At 43.8% G+C, this 22,847-nt stretch overlaps 1 protein-coding gene across 2 annotated transcripts in view; it reads left to right on the plus strand.

The window, feature by feature from the left end:
• Positions 1-22,847, plus strand: part of ADAM19 (ADAM metallopeptidase domain 19) — a 99,570-nt gene that overhangs the window by 5,428 nt on the left and 71,295 nt on the right. For both annotated transcript variants that reach the window (XM_032259554.1, XM_032259553.1), the window contains exon 3: positions 5,747-5,817. In XM_032259554.1, coding sequence (XP_032115445.1) covers positions 5,747-5,817 — 71 coding nt within the window. The remainder of the gene's footprint in view (positions 1-5,746; positions 5,818-22,847) is intronic.

Genomic DNA, 22,847 nt, shown 5'->3' on the forward strand with positions numbered 1-22,847 from the left:
ATCACCATTAATTCTATTTCCAGCTCACTCTATCCTCTGGGTGCCCATTTTGGATATCACAGACAGGACTTTCCTTCATTGTATGACAGACTTCTAGAACACTTCCAAATGCTATTAGTCGAGGAAATGAAAATTCACATTAATGCTGATACAAGCTAAGTGCAAATGAGTTGGTGTCACAGGAATCACTTACCCTTGATTGGAATCAATTAAATATTGTCGTTGTTATTTCTGCTCTGCATAATACATACTTCATTTACTTGATGGAATAATGTACTTGGAGAGAAAAAGGATAATAATATAAATTATTTTAATAAGAGGCAGGGGAGAGACCTAGTACTGGGGAATGTTTCTTAAATCCAGTAGGTTCTTCTCACCAGAACACCAGGAAAATGCATAGGCTTTATCAAAAAGATTGGGAAGGAAACAAAAATCATTGTCCTGTTCTTGCGGAGAGGACCAGTGCATCTAGCATATTCTTTGTGGTTCTGGTTTTTGTTTGATTGTTTGATTGTTTTTTTTTTTTTTTTTGGTCAGAGTCTCACTCTGATGCCCAGGCTGGAGTGCAGTTGCATGATCTCAGCTCACTGCAGCCTTCGCCTCCCAGGTTCAAGCGATTCTCATGCCTCATCCTCCTGAGTAGCTGAGATTACATGTGCGCACTGTCAAGCCAGGCCAATTTTTGTATTTTTAATAGAGACGGGGTTTCACCATGTGGCCCAGGCTGGTCTTGAACTCTGACCTCGAGTGATCCACCCACTTCGGCCTCCTAAAGTGTTGGGATTACAGGCATCAGCCACTGTGCCCCACTGTGGTTTTGGTTTTTACAGCTCAAGTGAGACCCGAAAGAGCAAGAAAGGAAGTTGTGGGTTGTTGCGTGCCAGTAACCAGCTGTGATCTACCACTTGCTAAAGTGTAGATTTTACTCATTTATAAAATAGGGCTTAGAGAGAATAAAGAGAAAAGAAAGCTGGGGAGATGGGTTGTTTTCTAAGATCTCTTTGGGTTAAAACGTTTTGTGATTTATTGAGCAACATATAGGACAAGATTACAGCAGGAAATAGATGTGTCAGGAAAGACTTCTGACATCGTGGCTGTTGAATTTGGAAAGGTAGATGGAAAGGATAAATGTCCAGGATCCTTGAAGCTCTGGCCAGAGTAATGCAGACATGTCCAAAAAGGCTCCAACTTGGATTTACCAAGGGAACCTAACAGTGTAAATTTTACAACAGGCCAGGTGTGGTGGCTCACACCTGGAATCCCAGCACTTTGGGAGGCTGAGGCAGGAGGATAATTTGAGGCCAGGAGTGTAAGACTAGCCTGGGGCAACATACTCAGATCCCATCTCTGCCAAAAGAAAGAAAGAAAGGAAGGAGAGAGGGAGGGAGGGAAGGAGGGAGGGAGGGAGGAAGGAAAGAAGGAAGGAAGGAAAGAAGGAAGGAAGGAAGGAAGGAAGGAATGAAGCAAGGAAGGGAGGAAGGAAGGAAAAGAAATAAAACAAAATTACCCAGGCTAGCAGTGTGTCTGTAGTCCCAGCTACTCGGGAGGCTGAGGTGGGAGGATCGCCTGATCCCAGGAGTTTGAGGTTCTAGTAAGGTATGATTGCACCACTGTCCTCCAGCCTGAGTGACAGTGCAAGACCTTGTCTCAAAAAAAAAAAAGATGAGGACAAATAAAAGCAAGTAACATTTTGTCCTTAAGGCAGTAAATACATGGAATTCATTTCATCAAAAAATAGGAGAGGCTGAAAATATCTTCAGGGAAATTCTCGGCAAATTAATGGATGGTCATCCTAGAGCAGATTACTTTGAACAATTACAATCTTGGATATTGCAGCCTATTCATATTGCCTGAGGAATGGACCTGCTACTTTTTATAGAGGCTTCTTTGTTCTCTCCAGATGTGAATGCTGGGCATCCTCAGGAAGAACCTGAGAACAAAGCAGAGGACGGGATCCTGTCTTTGTTCTCAGCCATTGTCTGCCCAGCATATGGGTCATTGTATTCTGTAGGAATAGTCAGCACAGTGCCTGGCACCATAAATATTTGTCAAATGAACAAATGAATGAATGCCAAAGAGAAAGAGACCAGAGGCTGGATTTCACTTGGGCCTCTGATTCTCATTTATGTAATTAATTTACTCATTAAACATTTTTTTCTTCTCTTTTTCTCATCGTTGACTTAAAGCTCACATTCATTAAACATTAACTGAACACTTACTGTATACTAAATATTGTACTAGATCTTAAAGGGGATGCAAATATAGGACAGGTTTCCAATACCCTATGAAGCTGAAAATCTATTTAGACTGAAGGAGAAGGGATTTTTAACCCACCCTCAGGAGAGGTATAAATGGTGGGTCAGCTCCCTGTACTTCTTAGGAGAGTTGACGGTGCCCCTTCTTAGTACAGAGTGGAGTTACATCAGAAAAGCTCATCAGTAGAGCTGAACAGAAAAACTTCCTAGATTTTAAAATGCTGTTTCATTGTTTTGCTTGAAATGCCCCATGGAAACAGGGAACATCCTTTTTAAAATATCAGTGTCTGAGTACCTTCCAGAATAGAGAGAATTATTTTTGGGTCACCCACATAAAAATAAAGATTACTACTCCTGGCCGGGCATGGTGGCTCATGCCCTATAATCCCAGCACTTTGGGAGGCTGAGATGGGTGGATCACCTGAGGTCAGGAGTTCAAGACCAGCCTGGCCAACATGGAGAAACCCCATCTCTACTAGAAATACAAAAATTGGCCAGGTGTAGGGGTGCATACCTATAATCTCAGCTACTCGGGAGGCTGAGCATGAGAATGGCTTGAACCCAGGAGGCGGAGTTTGCAGTGAGCTGAGATCAGGTCATTGCACTCCAGCGAAACTCTCTCTCAAAAAAAAAAAAAAGATTACTACTCCTGCTGCAGCTTGTGTCTCTTTGAGGGAGAGGTGACAGTGCTTTGGTTTGGCGCGGTATTCATTTTCTGTGGGGGCTGTCACATGGTCACCTACCTCTTGGATGAGGGAATTGCTATAGTTCTATTGCTATGTCATCTTTCTTAAATGTCCACTTGGGGCTGGTTCCCTGATGCTCTGTGTGATTGGGCAGGGCACTGGCTCAAAAACTCCATGAAGTGGCAAAGGATCTACAACCAGTGTTGGCAGAGCTGAATCAGGGCATGACAAACAGAAGTGAATCTCTTAATGAAAGTTGTTTGTCAAACATCTCCCCAGCTTCCTGCTCCGGTGGGTTTGAAATGCTCCTTCTTGAATTGAGGTAATAACATTGATTAGGCAATCGTCAGGGATGCCCAAGAGTCCTCGATCGGAATGTTCAGGTCTCATCAGAGCCCTTGGTGACCTCAAGGTGTCAGAAATGCCCAAATCCTAATGCAGAGTGGGGTTTGCAGTGAGGAAGGGGAATGTGCTCAGACGAGGCAGGCCTCTAACCAGAGGTGGCAGAACAGGTGACCTACTTTCTCAGACATTCAAAAACTAAACTTTGAGGTCAACCTTAGAAGGGCTAGAAGCTCTACTCTAGCAATGACTTTTGTGGATTGAAAGGGACTTCAACAATCTATCTGCTGGGTGACGAGGTGGCTCACACCTGTAATACCAACACTTTGGGAGGCCGAAGTGGAAGGATCACGTGAGCCCAGGAGTTCAAGGTCAGCCTTAGCAACACGGTGATACCCCAGTATTTACAAAAAAATTTAAAATGTTAGCCCAGTGTGGTGACATGCACCCGTGGTCCCAGCTACTCAGGGAGCATGGTGGGGAGGATCACTTGAGCCTGGGAGGTTGAGGCTGCAGTGAGCCATGATTGTGCCTCTGCACTCCAGCCTGCACAACAAAGAAAGACCTTGCCTCAAAAAAAAAAAAAAGTTGTCAGTTCCTTAGTCCCAAAGTAGAGAGCTTATGTTTAAAATACCCCCAAAGAATCTGCCCTACGTATTTTAAATATGTAAATATCTTGTTTTAAATAAATAATTTATTTCTTCAGAAAAAAGTTCAGTAGCCTTTTAAGTTGAATTGTCGAAGTATGGAGGTTTATTACGACTTGGTTTTTAAATTTCTTTGAAATTTTCCACAATCATACGGTAAAAAGAAATTAATAAACATTCTTTTCTTAAACTATGAAAGCAATTATAAAAATATGGAGAGAAGCTAAAAAAAAAATTAACTCATGATTCCATTGCCGAGAGTAACTATGGTAACCTTTAGGCTTACTTCTCTCTACATTTTTCCCTTTGCAAAGTGTATTTGAATAAAATACTCAGTGTTATATTTTGAGGCTTTAAGACTAATGATTATTGTATACATTTTCTCAATAATTCAACAACTACTTAACGTTGCTGCTTTTGATGATCATCCAGTGTTCTGTCATATGAATGGGTCATCATTTATTTAAGTGTTCTCTAACAGGTTATATTTAGGACAGTTAGCTTACATTTCATTATTCATTCCTTTTTTTTGTTTTTTGTTTTTTTGAGACGGAGTCTTGCTCTGTCACCCACACTGGAGTGCAGTAGTGTCATCACGGCTCACTGCAACCTCCACCTCCCGGTTCAAGCGATTCTTCTGCTTCAGCCTCCCAAGTGCCTAGGACTACAGGCTTGCACCACCACTCCCAGCTAATTTTTGTGTTTTTAGTAGAGACGGGGTTTCACCCTGTTTGCCAGGCTGGTCTCGAACTCCTGACCTCAGATGATCCACCTGCCTAGGCTTCCCAAAGTGCTGGGATTATAGGCATGAGCCACTGTGCCCTGCTGAGTCGAAACCGTTTTAAACTCTTGGTATGTACTGTCATTATCTTTCAGAGAGTTGTTGTCAGTTTAAATTCTCAGCAGTAGGGATTGCAAGTGCCCACTTTACGGTGGGCATTGTGCATTGTGATTTAGTTTTAGATAACTCCGGCACTTTGATTTTTTTCAAGGTACCTTATTATTTTTAGTTTTATTTTTCTGGAGGTGAGGAGGTGGTTTATTAGTAATGTTGAACATATTTTTTGTGCGTTTTAACCACTGGTATATCTTAAGTGATTCACTCTGGATGTGTAGCACCTGTGGCCACTAGCAAACGCTTATGTGTAAAATATCTACTTTTTGGCCTATGAAACCTTACTCTGAGGATCTCTGAGTTGCTTCCTCTGAGATGATTGGGGTTTTCTAAACTGAGGGCCGAACAAAATAAAATAAGAACCCACTATGAAGAGGATCCCCAAGTATTTTACAAGATAATAGGCAACACATATCAAGGCTTGCCGTGTGCCAGGCACTGTGATACATTATTTATGCTCAGTATCTCACTCAATCCTTCCAAGATCCCCATCAAGTTGACTGTTACTATCTCTGTATCATACATGAAGAAACAGATGTGGGGAGGCTCAGCAACATGTCCAACTTCACACAACTGCAGGTTTCAGAGCTGGCGCTTGAATCCAGAGCTGACTCTGCAGGACATTTACTGCTGGAGACTATGTTTTCCAGTGTTTCCCTTCACCACACCACATAACGTACACTTACACCACATTGCAGCCTGGAGTTTCTTTCCTATGCCTTTCGGGAGAAAGCAGATGGGGGAAGGATTTGGGTGATTCTGGGATTGAGGTCGTTTTACATGTGGGCTGGAAATGCTATTGACCTTTGCTCATTCACTTCTGTGGATCAATGTCGGAGCGCTGCGCTAGAGCCTGTGCCCAACCCTGGGCGCCTTGGTGCTGGCTTTTAGGAACTGACCTTGTTTTGTTGTTGCTTTTAGCATCCACTCAAAGCTGAGCTCAGGGTAATGGCTGAGGGGCGAGAACTGATCCTGGACCTGGAGAAGAATGAGTAAGTGGACTCCTCCCTTGTCTAAAATGAAACAAATAACTTCCGTGTCAATGCCGGACGCAGGTGTCGCTGTTCTGGAAGGAAGCACTTAATGGAGTTGACCCCGAGCTCTCAGTCCTTGCTTCCTTTGAGGCAGCATCTTGCAAAGTCAGAGCCTTTCCACAGCCTCTTGACTTGATGTGAGGTTGCTGGACTGTTAAATGTATTGCTAAAATTTCCTTAGGCAGTATTTTGGAGGCCCCTGGAGTTCACTGCGGGCACACAGAGGTCTGTGTGCGTGTGAGATTACGGGAGTGGATGGACCGGAGGTCTTTGGCAGCTGCCTTACTAGAACCAGCCCAGTGCGTGGCAGGAAATGAAGGAGATTAGAGGAAAACAGCAGAGAGGAGCGAGCAAAACAGGGTGTGCTGGGGTTTGGCGCCTCAGACTCAGATTGTTCCATGTGTTCTGGGTCAGCCGCATTTGAGATTTCGCCAGTAGGGCATCGTCAGCAGTCTCCTGGCTTCATTGGCCCAGCTCTTCATCTTCCTAACCTCATTCATCTCAGGTGGTGGCCTGGCTCAGAGGCACTTCCACATTGATTTGCTATCAGACGCCGTCATATCTGGATTCATGTGATGGAGGAAGTGAATGGACACAATGCATGGCTATGTCTGTGGCCCATTCTTTGGCCGTTCCCCATCTACTTAGCTGTGAAGACTTCTCCTTACTTGGCTGAAAGACTCTGAAAACCACTGGTATTTCCCCACCGACTGTCCCATTTTTCGTTCTGCCTCATAGATGTCGCAGATAAGGCTGCATGGCTTGGAGAGCTGCCTGTCTCCCCTTGGCAGCCTCCAGAACCCCATGGAAGCCGATGAGTAATCAAATACATCACTGCCAAGAAAAAGATGAAGGACCTTCCTGTATACAAAAGGATGGGAATGGCTTTTAGGCTTGAGTGGAAAGGGAGAATATAATTTATTCCAAATTTGGGCTTTTTGGGCACTTGCAAAGGAGGATGAGTGGCCTGAGTGTGGTTAAAATACAGCTCACAGTTGTGCAGTGGTGGGGCTTCGTCCACATCCTTCCTCTGCCTCCAGGACATGGTGGCCTCGGGAAGCCAGAACGATGGGGATCACAGTCATTTTTGTTTCCCTCCTCTTGAGAGTAAAGCCAGCTTAGGCTGTGTTTCTTCTCTCCTGGGTCCCTGGAACAGACCTGGCCAGCTTGGTCCCCAGACACTGCAGCCTCTGCCTGCCCTGGATTTTTCCTTTCATTGTCTCCTTTGGTCTACAAGAAAAGGCCCTTAGAGGGCCTGTTTTTGTTTTTGTCTGTTCTTATTTTGAGACAGAGTCTCTCTCCATCACACAGGCTGGAGTGCAGTGGCGCAACCTCGGCTCACTGCAACTTCTGCCTGCCGGGTTTAAGCGATTCTCCTGCCTCAGCCTCCTCAGTAGCTGGGATTACAGGCACATACCACCACGCCTGGCTAATTTTTGTATTTTTAGTTGATATGGGGTTTCACCATGTTGGCCAGGATGGTCTCGATCTCCTGACCTCATGATCCACCTGCCTCGGCCTCCCAAAGTGCTGGGATTACAGGCATGAGCCACCGTGCCCGGCCAAGAGGGTCTGTTCTTGACTGTGTCTCTCGGGGGCCTGCCTTTGTTTCTCATGGACCCAACCCATTAGCTCTAGTCTAAGTGTTGCCTGCGTCTGATCTCTCCTGTTCTGCCCCCAGGAGAGCCTGTGGCCCTTCGACTTCCTCTGGTCAGCCCTAGTGACAGTGTTGGTGTTGTGGGAAAATCTTTAGGAGTTGGCTGGCCCAGCAGGAGTCCCAGGATTCAAGTTTCTATCCTTCACTCCTGTTTTGAAACATTGGATAGAAACCATAGGAAGTTAAAGTAGGAAGGTACCTTAAAAAACACTGAATGGAATGATCTTAGAAAACACTGAAATTATGGATGCAGAAATTTTGATTCAGTGAGGGATAGGCATTTGTCTGAGGTTACCCAGCAAGCAAATGAAAGAGCTGAGACTAGGATCATATGTATTCTTGGTGTGAGTCTAGAGTTACAGAATGTGACCCAGAGCAAATGGCTAAACCTTCTGGAACTTCAGTGTCCTTGTCTGTAAAATGAGGGTAATGAGGCCAGCCCCGTGGGATGGTTGTGAGGATAAATGAGGTGAGGTGCAGGAAGTGCTTGCAGAGCACATGGTGAGTGGCCAGCCACAGTTGGGATTTTTATTGTTCCACACTGAGGCTCCCGAGGAGAGCTCGTGGTGTGGCTCTAGCATCTGCTTTTCCGAGAGCAGCTCTCATTTCCCATTGAGCAGCATGGGGCTGGATGTGGTTCCTGGCCTCCTTGAGTTGGCAGAAGGCAGGAGAGTTGGTAAAAATGGAAGCAGCAGAGCCAAGCAATATGACCTTACCAGGTGTCCCTGGGGGACGGCTTCCTGCTATTTTCATCCAAACTGGGCTTTTTGTTTTGAACATGTGTTAGTGAGCGGAACTCCAACTGCACACGACTTCCTAGTGTGTTTATTTCCCAAAGCCTTCTCATTCATGGTGTGTGCGAGTCCGGATTCAAAACAGCTTTGGAGTGGGCCGATTTTTCAAATCACTGCGTTGCAGTTTCTGTAATCTCATGATATTTGGGGGAAATGAGGCCCTGGGCCAAGCCATTTCTCAGCCTCTGCTTCTTAACCTTCTTGATCAACTTGTTCATTGTTTTTCATCTACTGTGCGTCTGTGACATTTTAGGCAACAGTGCAGGTACTGGGGATAAGGCCGTGAATAAAGCAGCGGAGCGTTTATGGAACTTCTAGTGGGAAACAGCAAGAAGACAAGTGAATGTACTGTCTGCCAGGTGACTGATGCTGTGCAGGAGACAAAGGAACATAGGGAGTGGGGCGGGGGGAGTGTGGAGGTAGAACGGGAGCCGTTGTTTCTGAATGGCCGGCAGGGAAGGCCTTGCTGGTGAACTGATAACTTGAGTCAAGACCTGAAGGAGGTGAGGGAGTGAACCATATGGACAACTGAGAGACGACAGCTCTGAAGAGAGGGAACAGCCATGTTTAAGGCCCTAATAGACTCTGAAGGTTTCCAGTCTCCCTCTGTACATTTCCCCATACACTGGATTCTCAGGTCTCCCAGGAGCGGCGAGCAAGGGCTCTGGGACTCTGAGGGAAGGGAGAGGACATTTTAAATCTCTTTTTCATCATCCTCCCATGTCTGGCCTTCTCCTATCAAATCAAAGCCCACGTGTTAATGCATGGCCCAAAATAGCAGTGAGCAAGCCTTTAATGGAATTCACACATGGAGAAATCGCCAAGAATGGTGAGGATGGAAAGGCATGGGGTATGGGCCAAGGGAGGAGGGGCGAGCACAGCAAAGGGAGCTTCAGCCCAGGCAGCAGACTCACTGAGGTGTCTTAGGGTAGCACGGCAGCCGGCAGCCTTGTCTCTGCTTTGAAGCAACGGGATGACATCCTGTGAGAGGCACACGTTCTTTTCTCTGTTGAGTGTAGGTGAAAAACAGTGACCTTTTCCGGGTAATCTGAGCGTTGCTTTTGTGTCAGTTATTCTGGTGTTCAGATCCTGGCTCTGCCACTTACTACCTTGTAGGCTCTTTAAGCCTCAGTGTCCGAATCTGGAGTGTAATATAGTCCCATGTCATAGAGCCACAGGGAGAATGAAATGAGATGCTACATGTGGGACCTATCAGAGTGCCTGGCGTGTATTCCAAGCTCATGTTAGCCATGATTATTTCTTACTCATTGTTTTTAAATTGCAAAAGCAAAGCATGCTCATTGTAAAACATGTAGCAATTCCAAATAAACAAAAGAATGGAAGTTTCCCTCCCACAAGGAAAATCCACTGCTATTTGGTAAGCAAACCCTGGACCCTTTCTCTGTGTACAAGAACACGCACGTGGATCCTCACGGACACAATCACATCCAGACACAGTCACACAGAAGCTGCTATTTTTGTTGGGGTGGGAAGAGCAGTAATGAGATTATGCCAGACATATTGTTCCAGAACTTCCTTTTTTCAACTCAACTAGGTGTCATGAAGACAGCCCTGTGCTCTAAGAAAGTATTTATTACAATGTTTAATATTTATACACGCATGTAATCACATAATTTGCAAAGACTGGTGTGCATAGCTGTTGTTTGAAGAAACTTGTGATTGAGGCAGTGTGGTACAGTGGATGTAGCATTGACCTCAGAGACAGATGATGTGGAGTTGGTCAACAGGCCAGCCAGCTCCCCTGAGCCTCAGCCTTCTCATCTGTAAAATGCAGATTTTGGTCCCAGGTAGGCTCTGAAGACTCTTCCTACACTCCCTATTTAAAGGATGCTGTGTGAGTAGAAAAATGGAAGTCTCTGCCTTAGGAAATTTGCTCTGCCTGTGGAGACATCCTGGGAAATAGTGGGCAGAGGGATAGTGGGAAATAGTGCCCCAAATCATGAGACCTTGAAGTTGGGGATGGATGAACTTCTAGGTCAGTATCTGCTGGTTCAGGCAACAGAAAATACAAGAAGGGAAACTACAGAGCAGAAATTATAGACTGCTATTTGTACAACCCACAGATTGGAGGCATTAATTCATATTTTTTTCCATGTACTTTCCTCCATGTCCTGAGACTACGTCACCAACCCAGGAACCATATTTGACAAAAACTTGTTTGCTGAATCCAAATGGAATCCTCCTTAGCTATAGGCATCCAGGGAGATCAACATCTCTAGGGCTGTGTGGGCCCTGGTGCTGTCTCTTCTCCTTTCTTGGCATTTTCCCAAGAGGAAGGCACACTGAATTGCTCAACCAGCTTCCTGTATGCTCACTGGGTGGCATTGCTAGTGAGCAGGGCCACTCCATTACAAGGCCACCTTAAAAGCAAATGACCAGTTCAACTAGTAGGCACTTTGCCCAGAGGCTCTTTGTCCATATTCTTCTGTCTTCTAGTGTCTTAAACACATTCTAGGACTCTCATCTCTTCAGTATACTGTCCTTCCTCAAGTCCAAATGATGATGGCTTGAGAAGGGGAGAGATGTCCTTTGGTCTCACCCCATCCATTTGTGCTCCAGCCCAGCTAGCTAAAGAGAGATCCTATTTGCTCAAGTTTAGCTAATGAGAATGGGTGTTTGTTTTCTTTCGTGAATGTGTCTACCTCCCAACCACCTGGGGGAGAGCAATTGTCAAGGCAGAATGTGGGCATTTAGAGGTTTACTGATTTTAATACCTATAGTTACTTCCTATCTCTAACTTCTTATCAGTCCTTCAGCGTTATCACGGGGGAGGAGAAGGCTTTTGTTGTCCTGGAAATCAAGCTACAATGTGGAAAATTAACAGTCATTCAGTGCTCCCTAACATTCTAATTTATCCCTCAAGCCCATTATATAATTTGGATTGCATAACACTGGTGGAAAGAAGAAGGGCAGAATTAGCAGGTAGGAAAGGAACTTTTTAGCAACACACAGGGTGGATTAGTTGCCATCTCTTATTCCTGCACTTCTTTTTCAAGGAGGCCTGGTAGAAACATGTGCCAGACCCAAAGCAAAACCCTGAATACCACTCAGTCAGTGGAGCTCTCCCCACCTCCACCCTCCCAGCTTCCTCTTGGGTCAAGAGTAGGCTTTAACATCTTACATACGACAAAAGACAGCTCTCTTTGACCCTCTCCTGTCAGGAGCTTCATTTGTTGTTGGCAAAATTCAATTTCCTGGATCAAAGAGCAGCTTAGAAAGACTTAGACAGTATCCCAATACTCTTAGTTAACCATGCTTCGCCAAGTTGCATTTAAATGAGTCACAGACATATGGATTACATTGCACCGAAAATACACATGGCTCAAGAAATTAAAGGATATCATTCTTTAACCAAGTATTTGGCAGATCTAAAGTATTCAAAATGTTTTTCCAAAGTCTACACGCAGCTGGGCTCCCCATTCCACATAGTTGAGATTGTGTAACCCAGGGAGACCGGTGCTGAGGAAACAGTTGGATGAACGGGTGGGGACACAAGAATTTGATGAGCGCTGCCTGTGGTGTCTGCAATTTTCCTTAAACATTCTTTGGAAGTATCAAGAACGGATTTAACCCTGCTGTGTTGACGCTGAAGGCATTGAATGCATGAGTGTGTTTAAATTCCAAGTGTTGTGCTAGGCATGTCTTCCCAGAGAGACCTGGTAGTCCTGTCTGAGATGTCGTTTCTAATTGTATCTTTGTAGATTGAGAATGATTTAATTTGCAATTCCCATGTTGTCCCAAATGCCTGGAGTTGCAGAACAAATGAATTGCCAGCCAATCTGATGTGATCTTTGTATAAGCCAAACTCTAAGCCCCACCCCTGCAGAAGTGGGGTCTCCCATTTGCAAAGTACTGAATGTTTATGTCTCTCTTCAAATTCTTATGTTGAAATCCTAGTCCCCAAGGTGATGGTATTAGGAGGTGGGGCCTTTGGGAGATGATCAGGTTATGAGGACTCTGCTCTCATGAATAGGATTAGTGCCCTAGTAGAAGAGACCCCAGAGAATTGGCTCACCTTTCTGAAGATACAGCTAGCAGCTACCATGTATGAACTAGGCAGAGGGCCCTCACCAGACACCAAATCTGCTGATCCCTTGATCTTGGACTTCCCAGACTCTAGAACTGTGAGAAGTAAATTTGTTGCTTATTTGCTGTCCAGTTTATGCTATTCTGCTTTAGCACCCCGAATGCCCTAAAACACCATTATTTCTAAATTGTTGGAAACATGATATCACTTTCTTAGGGTCCGTTGCTTAAGCGCAGGCTCAGCAATAAGGCTGGTGATCTGAAGGGATGTAGCTTCATGATATAGTTGCTGGAAGCATCAGAGAGCATGCAAAATTGAAATAGCCTAGATGTGTTGTTTCTGGGAGCCATGTGCACACACAAACCTTAAACATCCTAATCCATAGAGTAGAACAGATTTAGACTTTGGTGCCAGAGACCCTGATTCAATTCCAGATACTGACACTTCCTGGTTAGGTGGTCTTTGTTAAGTCACTTGCCTCCTAAGTTTTACTTCTTCATCTATGTTCATAATAATATACTACTTGGCCGGGCGCAGTGGCTCATGCCTGTAATCCTAGCACTTTGGGAGGCTGAGGCGGGTGGATCACTTGAGCCCAGGAGTTTGAGACCAGCCTGGGCAACGTGGCAAAACCCTGTCTCTACCAAAAACAAACAAACTCCATAAAAATTAGCCAGGCATGGTGGCACAGGCCTGTAGTCCCAGCTACTCAGGAAGCCAAGGTGGGAGGATCGCTTGAGCTCAGGAGGTGGAGGTTGCAGTGAGCTGAGATCACGCCACCACACTCTAGCCTGGTTGACAGAGTCAGACCCTGTCTCAAATAATAATAATAATAATAATAATAATAATAATAATACTTTGTGAGCATTTGCTGAGAGTGAATGCCTGGGAATAGGCACTTCACACAGTGTCTTATTTAATCCTCATGGCAACCCTTTGAATGAGATATTGTTGTCTGCATTTTATAATGAAAGTCAAACATGAGGAGTTTAAGTAATTTACCTAATATTGGGCGTAGCTGGGAGTCAAACTCAGGCCTGCCTGCCTCTTACTACATCATACCACTTACATAGAAAATAGAGACATCGATACCTTCACTGCAGGGTGTGGAAGGCTGAAAAATTCACCCTCTCCTCTCCAAAGATAAACACATTTTAATCCCTGGAATGTGTGACAGTGTTGCCTTATATGGCAAAAAAAGAATCTTTGCAGAAGTGATTAAGTTAGAGATCTTGAGATGGGAAGATTATCTTGGATTACCTGGATGGGCCCTAAATACAATCCAAAATATATTTGGCAGAAGGAGATTTGACTATAGACAGAACGTGAGACAGTGATGTGACCACAGAGGCAGAGATTAGAGTGGTGCAGCCACGAGCCAAGGAGAAGCTGCAAGAGGCAAGGAACAGATTCTCCCAGAGGGCGCTCAGCCCTGCTGACCCCTGAATTTTGGCCCAATAATACTGATTGCATTCTTCTGACCTCCTCAGCCGTGAGCTGTGACAAAACAACTTTCTGTTGTTTGAAGCCACCAAATTTGTGGCAATGTATTACACACTAGCCCCAGGAAATATACACATAGGGTTTGTGCGGTTAGGAGATAATGTATTACAATGTGCTTATTACAACACCTGGCACATAGCTAGCAGGTTTTCAATACATACTAATTTGTATTAATGCAAAGTCCAGAACAAATGTTTTCAAGTATTTTGGTGATGCAAGCCATGATGTGGCCCTTGCAGCTTTCTTCACCCGTGAAAATGACAAGAGAAAAAAACATATTGAGCAATAATCTGTGTGGTTATTGCTTATCTACATTTCCTAAGTTCCGGGTCATGTTCTTCGATTTGCTGTCTGCCCTTAGGGAACTTCTGGCTGAGAACTAGGAATGATGGTCACATATGAACAAATGGTGATAGCTAAAATGTAGGCAATGTCTGTGTAACAGGCATTCTACTGTGGTCTTTACATGGGCCATCTAATTCAGTTGTCACAACCAATTGTGAAGAGTAGATTCCTGCATTAGCCCTGTGTGGCAGATGGGGATCCTGAGGTGTGCAGCAGTGTGACTTGCTCAAAGTCACATGGGTGGGAAGGGCAGGGCCAGGATGTGAAGCTAGATCTATTTGACTCCCAAGTCCAGGCTTTTAACTGGGGCAGTATATTGCCTCTCAGATGCACAGTCCTGGCTCAGTATGCTCTGGGCTCTTCTTTGATTAGCACTGGCATTGCTTCTCCATTTTTTGTTTTATTTTGTTTGTTTTTGAGACGGCGTCTCCCTCTGTCGCCCAGGCTGGAGTGCAGTGGCACGATCTCGGCTCACTGCAGCCCCCACCTCCCCGGTTCAAGCAATTCTCTGCCTCAGCCTCCCAGGTGGCTGGGATTACAGGTGCCTGCCACCGCACCCAACTAATTTTTGCATTTTTAGTAGAGACGGGCTTTTACTATCTTGGCCAGGCTGGTCTTGAACCCCTGACCTCGTGATCCACCTGCCTCAGCCTCCCAAAGTGCTGGGATTACAAACGTGAGCCACTGTGCCAGGTGTTTCTCCATTATTCCATTATTCCACTCTCTCCCTTTCCTTTCCTCATACCTTTCCCAGGCCCTGGTTAGAATTTGCATGTCAGTGTAATGTAATGGTATAATCCAGGCAGGTGTGGATCCCGAGCCTGGCTCCTTGCACTTCCTGGAGGTGTAAGTTTTGGCAATTCTCTCAACCTTTGGGTGTCAGTTTTCTTATCTACGTGATGGGGATAATGACCTCATAGGATGTGTGTGGAATTCAGTAATGTAATGCTCTTAAAGGATTTACATGGTGCCTGGTACACTATGAGAGCACAATAAATAGACACTGTTATTTGTGTTTTTCAGAGTCAGAAAAATATTTAAGAATGAAGTCAGAGGGAATTCCCCTGAGCTGGTTTCCAAATGTAATTAAGAAGAGTTGACCTTAAAACCCATTGCCCTTGGGAGGAAATTACTTCTGCTCTCCAGCGATGCCCAGTTTGACCTAATTGTATCTTGAAAACATAGCTTTGCCGTGTTCTCCAGTGGGCCAAACTGTACCTCTTTTCTGTGCCTGCAGAATCAGATGAGGCCCTGAACTGTCGGATATGAGGTTGGGATTTGTTCACTGGTTCCGGCTCCCCTTCCAGGGACCCGCAGCCAGGGCTGCCTGTGCAGCCAGGAAGGATGTCCACGGTTTTCTTTTGTCTCAAGCTTATTTCTCCTGGCTGCTCTTCAGCAGGAGCACGGGGTAAAATGAATGGGAGGAAGCTGTCAACTGCCCTGTTGGCCTTAGATGGACCCTTATCGGAACTAAGGGAAGCTGTGGACTTAGAAGATGTCGGGAGTGCTTGGGTTTGGGGATCCCTTCATCATTGGGCTGTTTACCTTCAGATAACAACAGTAGCTGGGATTGAGGGAGTGAGCATTCACCACGAACTTAATATTTTATGTAGATTTAAAAAATCCCTATGTATATTTATACAAATGAAGTCATACTATATTCTTGGTTTTGTAACCTATTTTTTTTTTCAATAAGCACGGGCATTATAAAAACATTTAAAACATTTTACACGGGAACTTTTTGTAGTGTTTGATATTTTTCATAATAAAACTTCAGAGAAAAATTAAACAAGTTATAGAGTTTTTAAATGCATGGCATAGTACCTTATATACTACTTTACAATTTGCTTTTTTATTTTTTGTCTTCAGTGTCTTTCCACGTGAGCACATTTATAGACCTGTTTTTTTGTTTGTTTGTTTTTTGTTTTTTTTTTAATGGTGGCACAGGAGTCCACTGATTGGGTGAATCAAAATTTATTAATTTCCTTATTAACTGACAGTTAGGTTTCTGATTTCTTGTTATTACAAATAATCCTAGTAATAGGATTCTACATAATCTTTAAGCACCTTTGCAAGTATTTCTGTGGGACTGATGCCTAGACATAGAGTTACAGGATCCTATGGAGGACACAATTAAAATGTTTTTAAATTTTAACAAGTTGGACCTCTCACTCCATGGATACCTCCCTAAAGGTTGAATGTACCATTTTGCATTTATACAGCTGATTGAGTATATTAGAAATATGTCTCTGTGTACATTTATCATATTTTTAAAAATTAATTAGCAGTTTTATTTTTACTTTTTAGCTTATAAAACAAGCCTCAGTAATTTTATTTTTTCTTTTTTTAATTTTTGTGAGTACTTATATAGTCAGTGTATATATTTATGGGCTACATGAGATGTTTTGATACAAACATGCAATGTGAAATAAGTACATCATGAAGAAGAGGATATCCATCCCCTCAGGGATTTATCCATTGAGCTGCAAACAGTCCAATTATACTCCTTATTTTAAAATGTACAGTTAAGTTATTGACTATAGTCAGCTTGTTGTGCTATCAAATAATAGGTCTTATTCATTCCTTTTATTTTTTTTAGTATGCGCATTAGCTATCCGAATCTCCCCACTACGCCCCTCTACGCCGCCCAGCCTCTGGTAACCATCCTTCTACTCTCAGTGCCCGTGAGTTCAATTATTTTAATTTTTAGATCCCACAAGTAAGTGAGAACATGTGATATTTGTCTTTCTGTCTGTGCCTGGCTTATTTCATTTAACATAATGATCTCCGGTTTTCATCCATGTTGTTGCAAATGACTGGAGCTCATTCTTTTTTATGGCAGAATAGTACTTCATTGTGTATATGCGCTGCATTTTCTTTATCCATTCATCCCAGATAGAGACTTAGGTTGCTTCCAAATCTTGGCTGTTGTAAACTGTGCTGCAACAAACATAGGAGTGTAGATATGTCTTCAGTATACTGATTTCCTTTCTTTCTTTTCTTTTTTTTTTTTTGAGACAGAGTCGTACTCTGTCACTCAGGCTGGAGTACAATGGTGCGATCTTGTCTCACTGCAACCTCCGCCTCCCGGTTCAAGCGATTCTTCTGTCTCAGCCTCCAGATTACAGGCATGAGCCACCGCACCCAGCCAACTGATTAATTTCTTATATCCAGCAGTGGAATTGCTGGATCATGTGGTAGCAGCATGACATAGTGGTTGTACTAATTTACATTCCTACCAACACTGTGCACAGAGGTTCCCTTTTCTCCAAATCCTCACCGGCATTGATTATTGCCTGTCTTTTAACTGAGTGAGTTGATATCTCACTGTAATGGTTTTTTTTTTTTTTTTTGAGACAGATATCTTGATCTGTCACCCAGGCTGGAGGAGTGCAGTGGTACAATCTCAGCTCACTGCAACCTCCATCTTTCGGATTCAAGCAATTCTCATGCCTCAGTCCACCACATCTGGTTAATCTTTTTGTACTTTGTATTTTTAGTAGAGACTGGGTTTTGCCATGTGGACCAGGCTAGTCTCAAACTCCGGGCCTCAAATGATCCATCCCAAAGTGCTGGGATTGCGGGCATGAGTCACTGTACCCAGCTCATTTTTAGTTTTGATTTGCATTTCTCTGATGATCAGTGATGTTGAGCACCTTTTCATATGCTCGTTTGCCATTTGTATGCCTTTTTGTTTTTTAGACTTGTCTATTCAACGCCTTTGGCCATCTTTTAATTGAATTATTAGATTTTTTTTTTTTTTTTTGAGACGGAGTTTCACTCTTGTTACCCAGGCTGGAGTGCAATGGCGCGATCTCGGCTCACTGCAACCTCCGCCTCCTGGGTTCAGGCAATTCTCCTGCCTCAGCCTCCTGAGTAGCTGGGATTACAGGCACACGCCACCATGCCCAGCTAATTTTCTTTTTTTGTATTTTTAGTAGAGACGGGGTTTCACCATGTTGACCAGGATGGTCTCGATCTCTTGACCTCGTGATCCACCCGCCTCGGCCTCCCAAAGTGCTGGGATTACAGGCTTGAGCCACCGCGCCTGGCCCTAGATTTTTTTTTTTCTTATAGAGTTGTGTGAGCTCCTTATTTAGTCTGGTTATTAAGCCCTTGTCAGATGGGTAGTTTGCAAATATTTCCTCCCATTCTTTGGGTTGTCTCTTCACTTGGTTGATTGTATCCTTTGCTGTTCAGAAGCTTTTTAACTTGTGATCCCATTTGTCCATTTTCTCTTTGGTTGCCTGTGCTTGTGTAGTATTGCTCAAGAAATTTTGCCTAGACCAGTGTCCTGGAGATTTTCTCCAGTGTTTTCTTCTAGCAGTTTAATGCTTTGAGGTCTTAGATTTTTTGTTTTTGTTTTGTTTTGTTTTTGAGATGGAGTCTTGCTCTGTCACCCAGGCTGGAGTGCAATGGCGTGATCTCAGCTCACTGCAACTTCCGCCTTCTGGGTTCAATGGATTCTCCTGTCTCAGCCTCCCGATTAGCTGGGATTACAGGTGTGCACCAGCATGCCCAGCTAATTTTTGTATTTTTAGTAGAGACAGGATTTCACCACATTGGCCAGGCTGGTCTGAAACTCCTGACCTCAAGTGATTCACCTGCCTCAGCCTCCCAAATCCTGTGCTGGGACTACAGGCATGAGCCACTGTGCCCAGCCTGATGTCTTAGATTTAAGTCTTTAATCCATTTTGATTTGATTTTCGTATACAATGAGCAATAGGGGTGTAGTTTTATTCTTCTGCATATGGATATCCAGTTTTCCCACCACTTACTGAAGAGACTATCATATCATTTTCATGACTGGGTGATATTATATTATGTGTATGCATGATTAACTCTTACAATTTCTTATAATGAAAAATTATCAAATGTGCAGAGTAGAGAGAATGATGTTATGAGTTCATCGCATACTCATCACTGAGTCAAAGAGAATTTACATGTAATGTTGATATATAAAGGCAAGTTGCCCTTGGCTGCTCTGTAAGTTTATATCTCACGACCCTTGTTGAGAGATCCTGTTTTCACAAACACACCATTGAGTTGATTATTGAGCTTGGGCAAACTCTTTAAACCCAAACTCTCGTCTTTTTTTTTTCCAAACAGCTTTACTGAGATATAACTTATATGCCGTACAGTTCACTCGTTTAAAGTATACAATTGGATCTGTTTTAATATATTTACAAAGTCATGCAGCCATCACCATCATCTAATTTTAGAACATTTTCATCACTCCAAAAGGAAAACATTGGCAGTGTTATGAGTTGAATGGTGGCTCCCCAAACTCATATGTTGAAGTCCTAAACTCCAGTACCTCAAAGTGACCTTATTTGGAGATTGAGTTGTGGATGTATTTTGTTAAGATGAGATCATACTGGAGTATGGCAGGTCTGTAATCCGACATGACTGGTGTCCTTTCAGAAGGGGGAGATTTGGAAATAGACGCACATGCTGGGAGAATGCCATGTGAAGATTAGAGTTATGCCACCATAGGCTAAGGAACTCAGAAGCCGGGAGAGAGGCCTGGGATAAGCCCTCTCCTTGCACCTGGAGAGAGAGAGTGACACCTTAATCTTGGACTTTTAGCCTCAAGAACTGTGTGACATAAACTTCCGATTTTTAAGCCACTTGGTTTGTGACACTTTGTTAGGGTAGTCCTAGCAAACAAATACAGTCATTCATTCTCCCCGACCCCACGTCAGTCCTGTGAAGCTGGTAATCTGATGTCTTTAGATTGCTTATTCTGGATGTTTCATCTAAATGGGATTATACAATAAGTGGTCTTTTATGACTAGCTATTTTCACTTAGGGCAATGTTTTTGAGGTTTATTCATGTTGCAGTATGTATCAGTATTTCTTCTTATTGCTATATAGTATTACATTGTATAGATATACCACATTTTGCTGATCCATTCATTAGTTGATAGATCTGCCTTTTAGCTTGAGCTAATTTTTCTCCATTCTACAAGTTTGATTTCAGGAGATACCGATTGAGCCCTTCTATATAAAGTCCTGTGCTAGGTGCTGTAGAGATTAGGGATGAAAACAGGATATCCTTATATTGTGGCAGTTTAGACTCTGTGGGAGAGAAAACAATGTGCAAACAGCATAACCTAAGACAGTTTACAAATTTACATGATGGAATTGAAAGTAAGGTACTGCAATGGCAAGAGGAAGGGGAATTTGTGACTGGGGAAGAGGGGAACCTTTCCTAATGAGGGTTACTTGGAAGACTGTCTTGTAGAATGAAGGGAAGCTTTTTGATGAGGGAGGGAGATGAGAAGAATGGAGAATGAGAAAGGAATTCTGACTGAGAAGATAACATGTAACTATTTGGTCTGGATTAAAGGGAACCTAAAACTGTAGTGCTACTAATTTTTTAGGAATTTAGTATCCCTAACTACCCAAATCATTTGAATTCAGAAGAGTGATATGTTGAGGTTAGCGAAGGGGTTGCTTTTCCTTCCACTGGTGGGCTACCAGAGATTTGAGTGGCATGGACTTCAGTATTTAAATGCTCCCATTTTTTACTTTGAGTTGGGTTCTCTTGCCTCATGTAGAACCATGTGGTCAGGGAAGTAGGTGAGCTACTTCTAGGAAACATACTTGAAATGCATGCTAAAGCTAGGCTGTATTTCTACACTTTGGATGAGAAGCAGCTTTCCTCTCACCCCTCCCCACTGAGGAGCAATTTGGGCTGAACCAAGTGGATGGAGGTGTCCTGGGCAGATGGAGCCCGTGGATTGGAAGGGGCTGAGCACAAGGCAGTGATGACTTCTTTACAACTTGTGTAGATGGGGAAGCCTACTGAGATCAAGGCTGGTAAGCAGGATGCAGGAGAATTTATGGATATACATTTGGATTAGGGAGAGGTCCTTTCAGCCCTTCTTTTCTCCCAGCTCCAACTACGTGATTAAACTCTTCATCTAGGCTCTACGGAAATTGGAGGGTGTTCCCAACTCTTCAGGCTTTGTGCTGGGGCAGTGGAGTATGACTATCCTGGAGACAAATGAGAGGAGGCTGGCAATGTGGCCCCTGGACAGATTCTGTCCTGAAAATAAAACTACATTTACATTTCGCCCAGGCGATATTTTTGATTTTGAGCAAGTAAGGTTTGCTTTTTCTGTTTAGGACTCAGTGACATACACAGAACTTTGGCTGACCCCTTGAATAAACTAAGTGAATAGTCTTCTGGGTACTCTGGGGCAAGGTGCTAGATCTTGCACAAACTCAACTAGGGGCAGGTATTGAGTCCGAGAATCCCTGGCTTTTCTGGCAAGACTCTTCGCAGTGTACTGGCCTTGAGCTCTGGACTACTCATTGAGAATTCCTAATTTATGTCTTTCCTTTCTTCTCTTCCTTCATCGGACAAATATTGTGAGTGCCAACTATGTGGCAGGCACTGGGATAGGTCCTGGGTATTCCCAGGAGGATCAATGGTGATCAAAATAGTCTCTGCTATCACAGGGCCTAGAGCTTAGTAGAGGAGACAGATAATTAAACCTGGGGCTTGCTAGGAGGGAGGAAGTAGAGAGTACTGTAGGAACACGGGGCAAAAGGGAACTTCCCCTGTGTTGGGGGGATGGGAAGTCTGCTAGGAGGAAGTAAAGAAAAGGGGGAGTCTGGTGGTGTGGAGAGTATGGCAGAGTTGGCCCATACAATAGGGAGTATGTGCCAAGCAGCACAAATCACAGGATCAAAGGCCCAAAGGCAAGAATGACATTAAACATGAAAAGAAGTGCTCTATAGTTAGAGAGCAGGAGGAAGGAAAGGATGAGAGAAGTTGGTGAGGGAGGCAGGGGTGCGTCCTTAAAGGGCCTTGCAGGCGCCTTGAAGAGTTTGAGCTTTTATCTTGAGGGCAATAGGAAGTGGATGAAGAATATTTTATAAGTCACATGGTGACAGCATCCAAAGTGCATTTGAGAAGAACTAATTTAGGGAGGAGGTAGCTGATATAAAGAGAAGATAGATTCCAGAAATACTTACAGAGTGGAATCATGAAGGCTGGGAAATGGGTTGCATGTGGGCTGAGGGAGAGGATGGTTTCAAGGATAAGACTAAAGTTTCTAACTTGAATAAGTAGTAGGATAATTGACTTAATTCATTTTGTATTGGCAAAACAGAATCCTAGAGACTGGGCCACTTGTAAACAAAAGAAATCTGTTTCTCACAGTTCTGCAGGCTGGGAAGTCCAGTATCAAGGTACCAGCATCTGGTGAGGGCCTTCTTGCTATGTTACCCCATGGTAAAAGGCAGAAGGGCAAGAGAGCACATGAAAGAAAGAACAAGAGAGCAGACCTAAGACCTTTTATAATCAGCATTAATCCATTCATTAGGGTGGAGCCCTCATGGCCTACTCACCCCCCATCACGCCCACCTCCCAACACTGTTGCATTGGGGATTAAGTTTCCAACACAGGCTTTGGTCGGGGACGCATTCAAACCACAGCAGTGGTGGTGTCTGTCCCTGGAGTTTTCCTTAGCTTGCGGTGGGATTTTGGACAAGCCACCTCTTTCCTCAGATCTTTAGTTTCCTCATTAGATAGGTAATGAGACTCAATATACTAATTAGACTAGGTCGTAATTCCTCGTCACCAACTTGGCAAGATAATCTTGGGGATGCAGTAATAAAACCTGTG

The sequence above is a fragment of the Sapajus apella genome, unplaced genomic scaffold (assembly GCF_009761245.1).
Source record: "Sapajus apella isolate SASKATOON/1434 unplaced genomic scaffold, GSC_monkey_1.0 scaffold110, whole genome shotgun sequence".
Taxonomy (NCBI): Eukaryota; Metazoa; Chordata; class Mammalia; order Primates; family Cebidae; genus Sapajus; species Sapajus apella.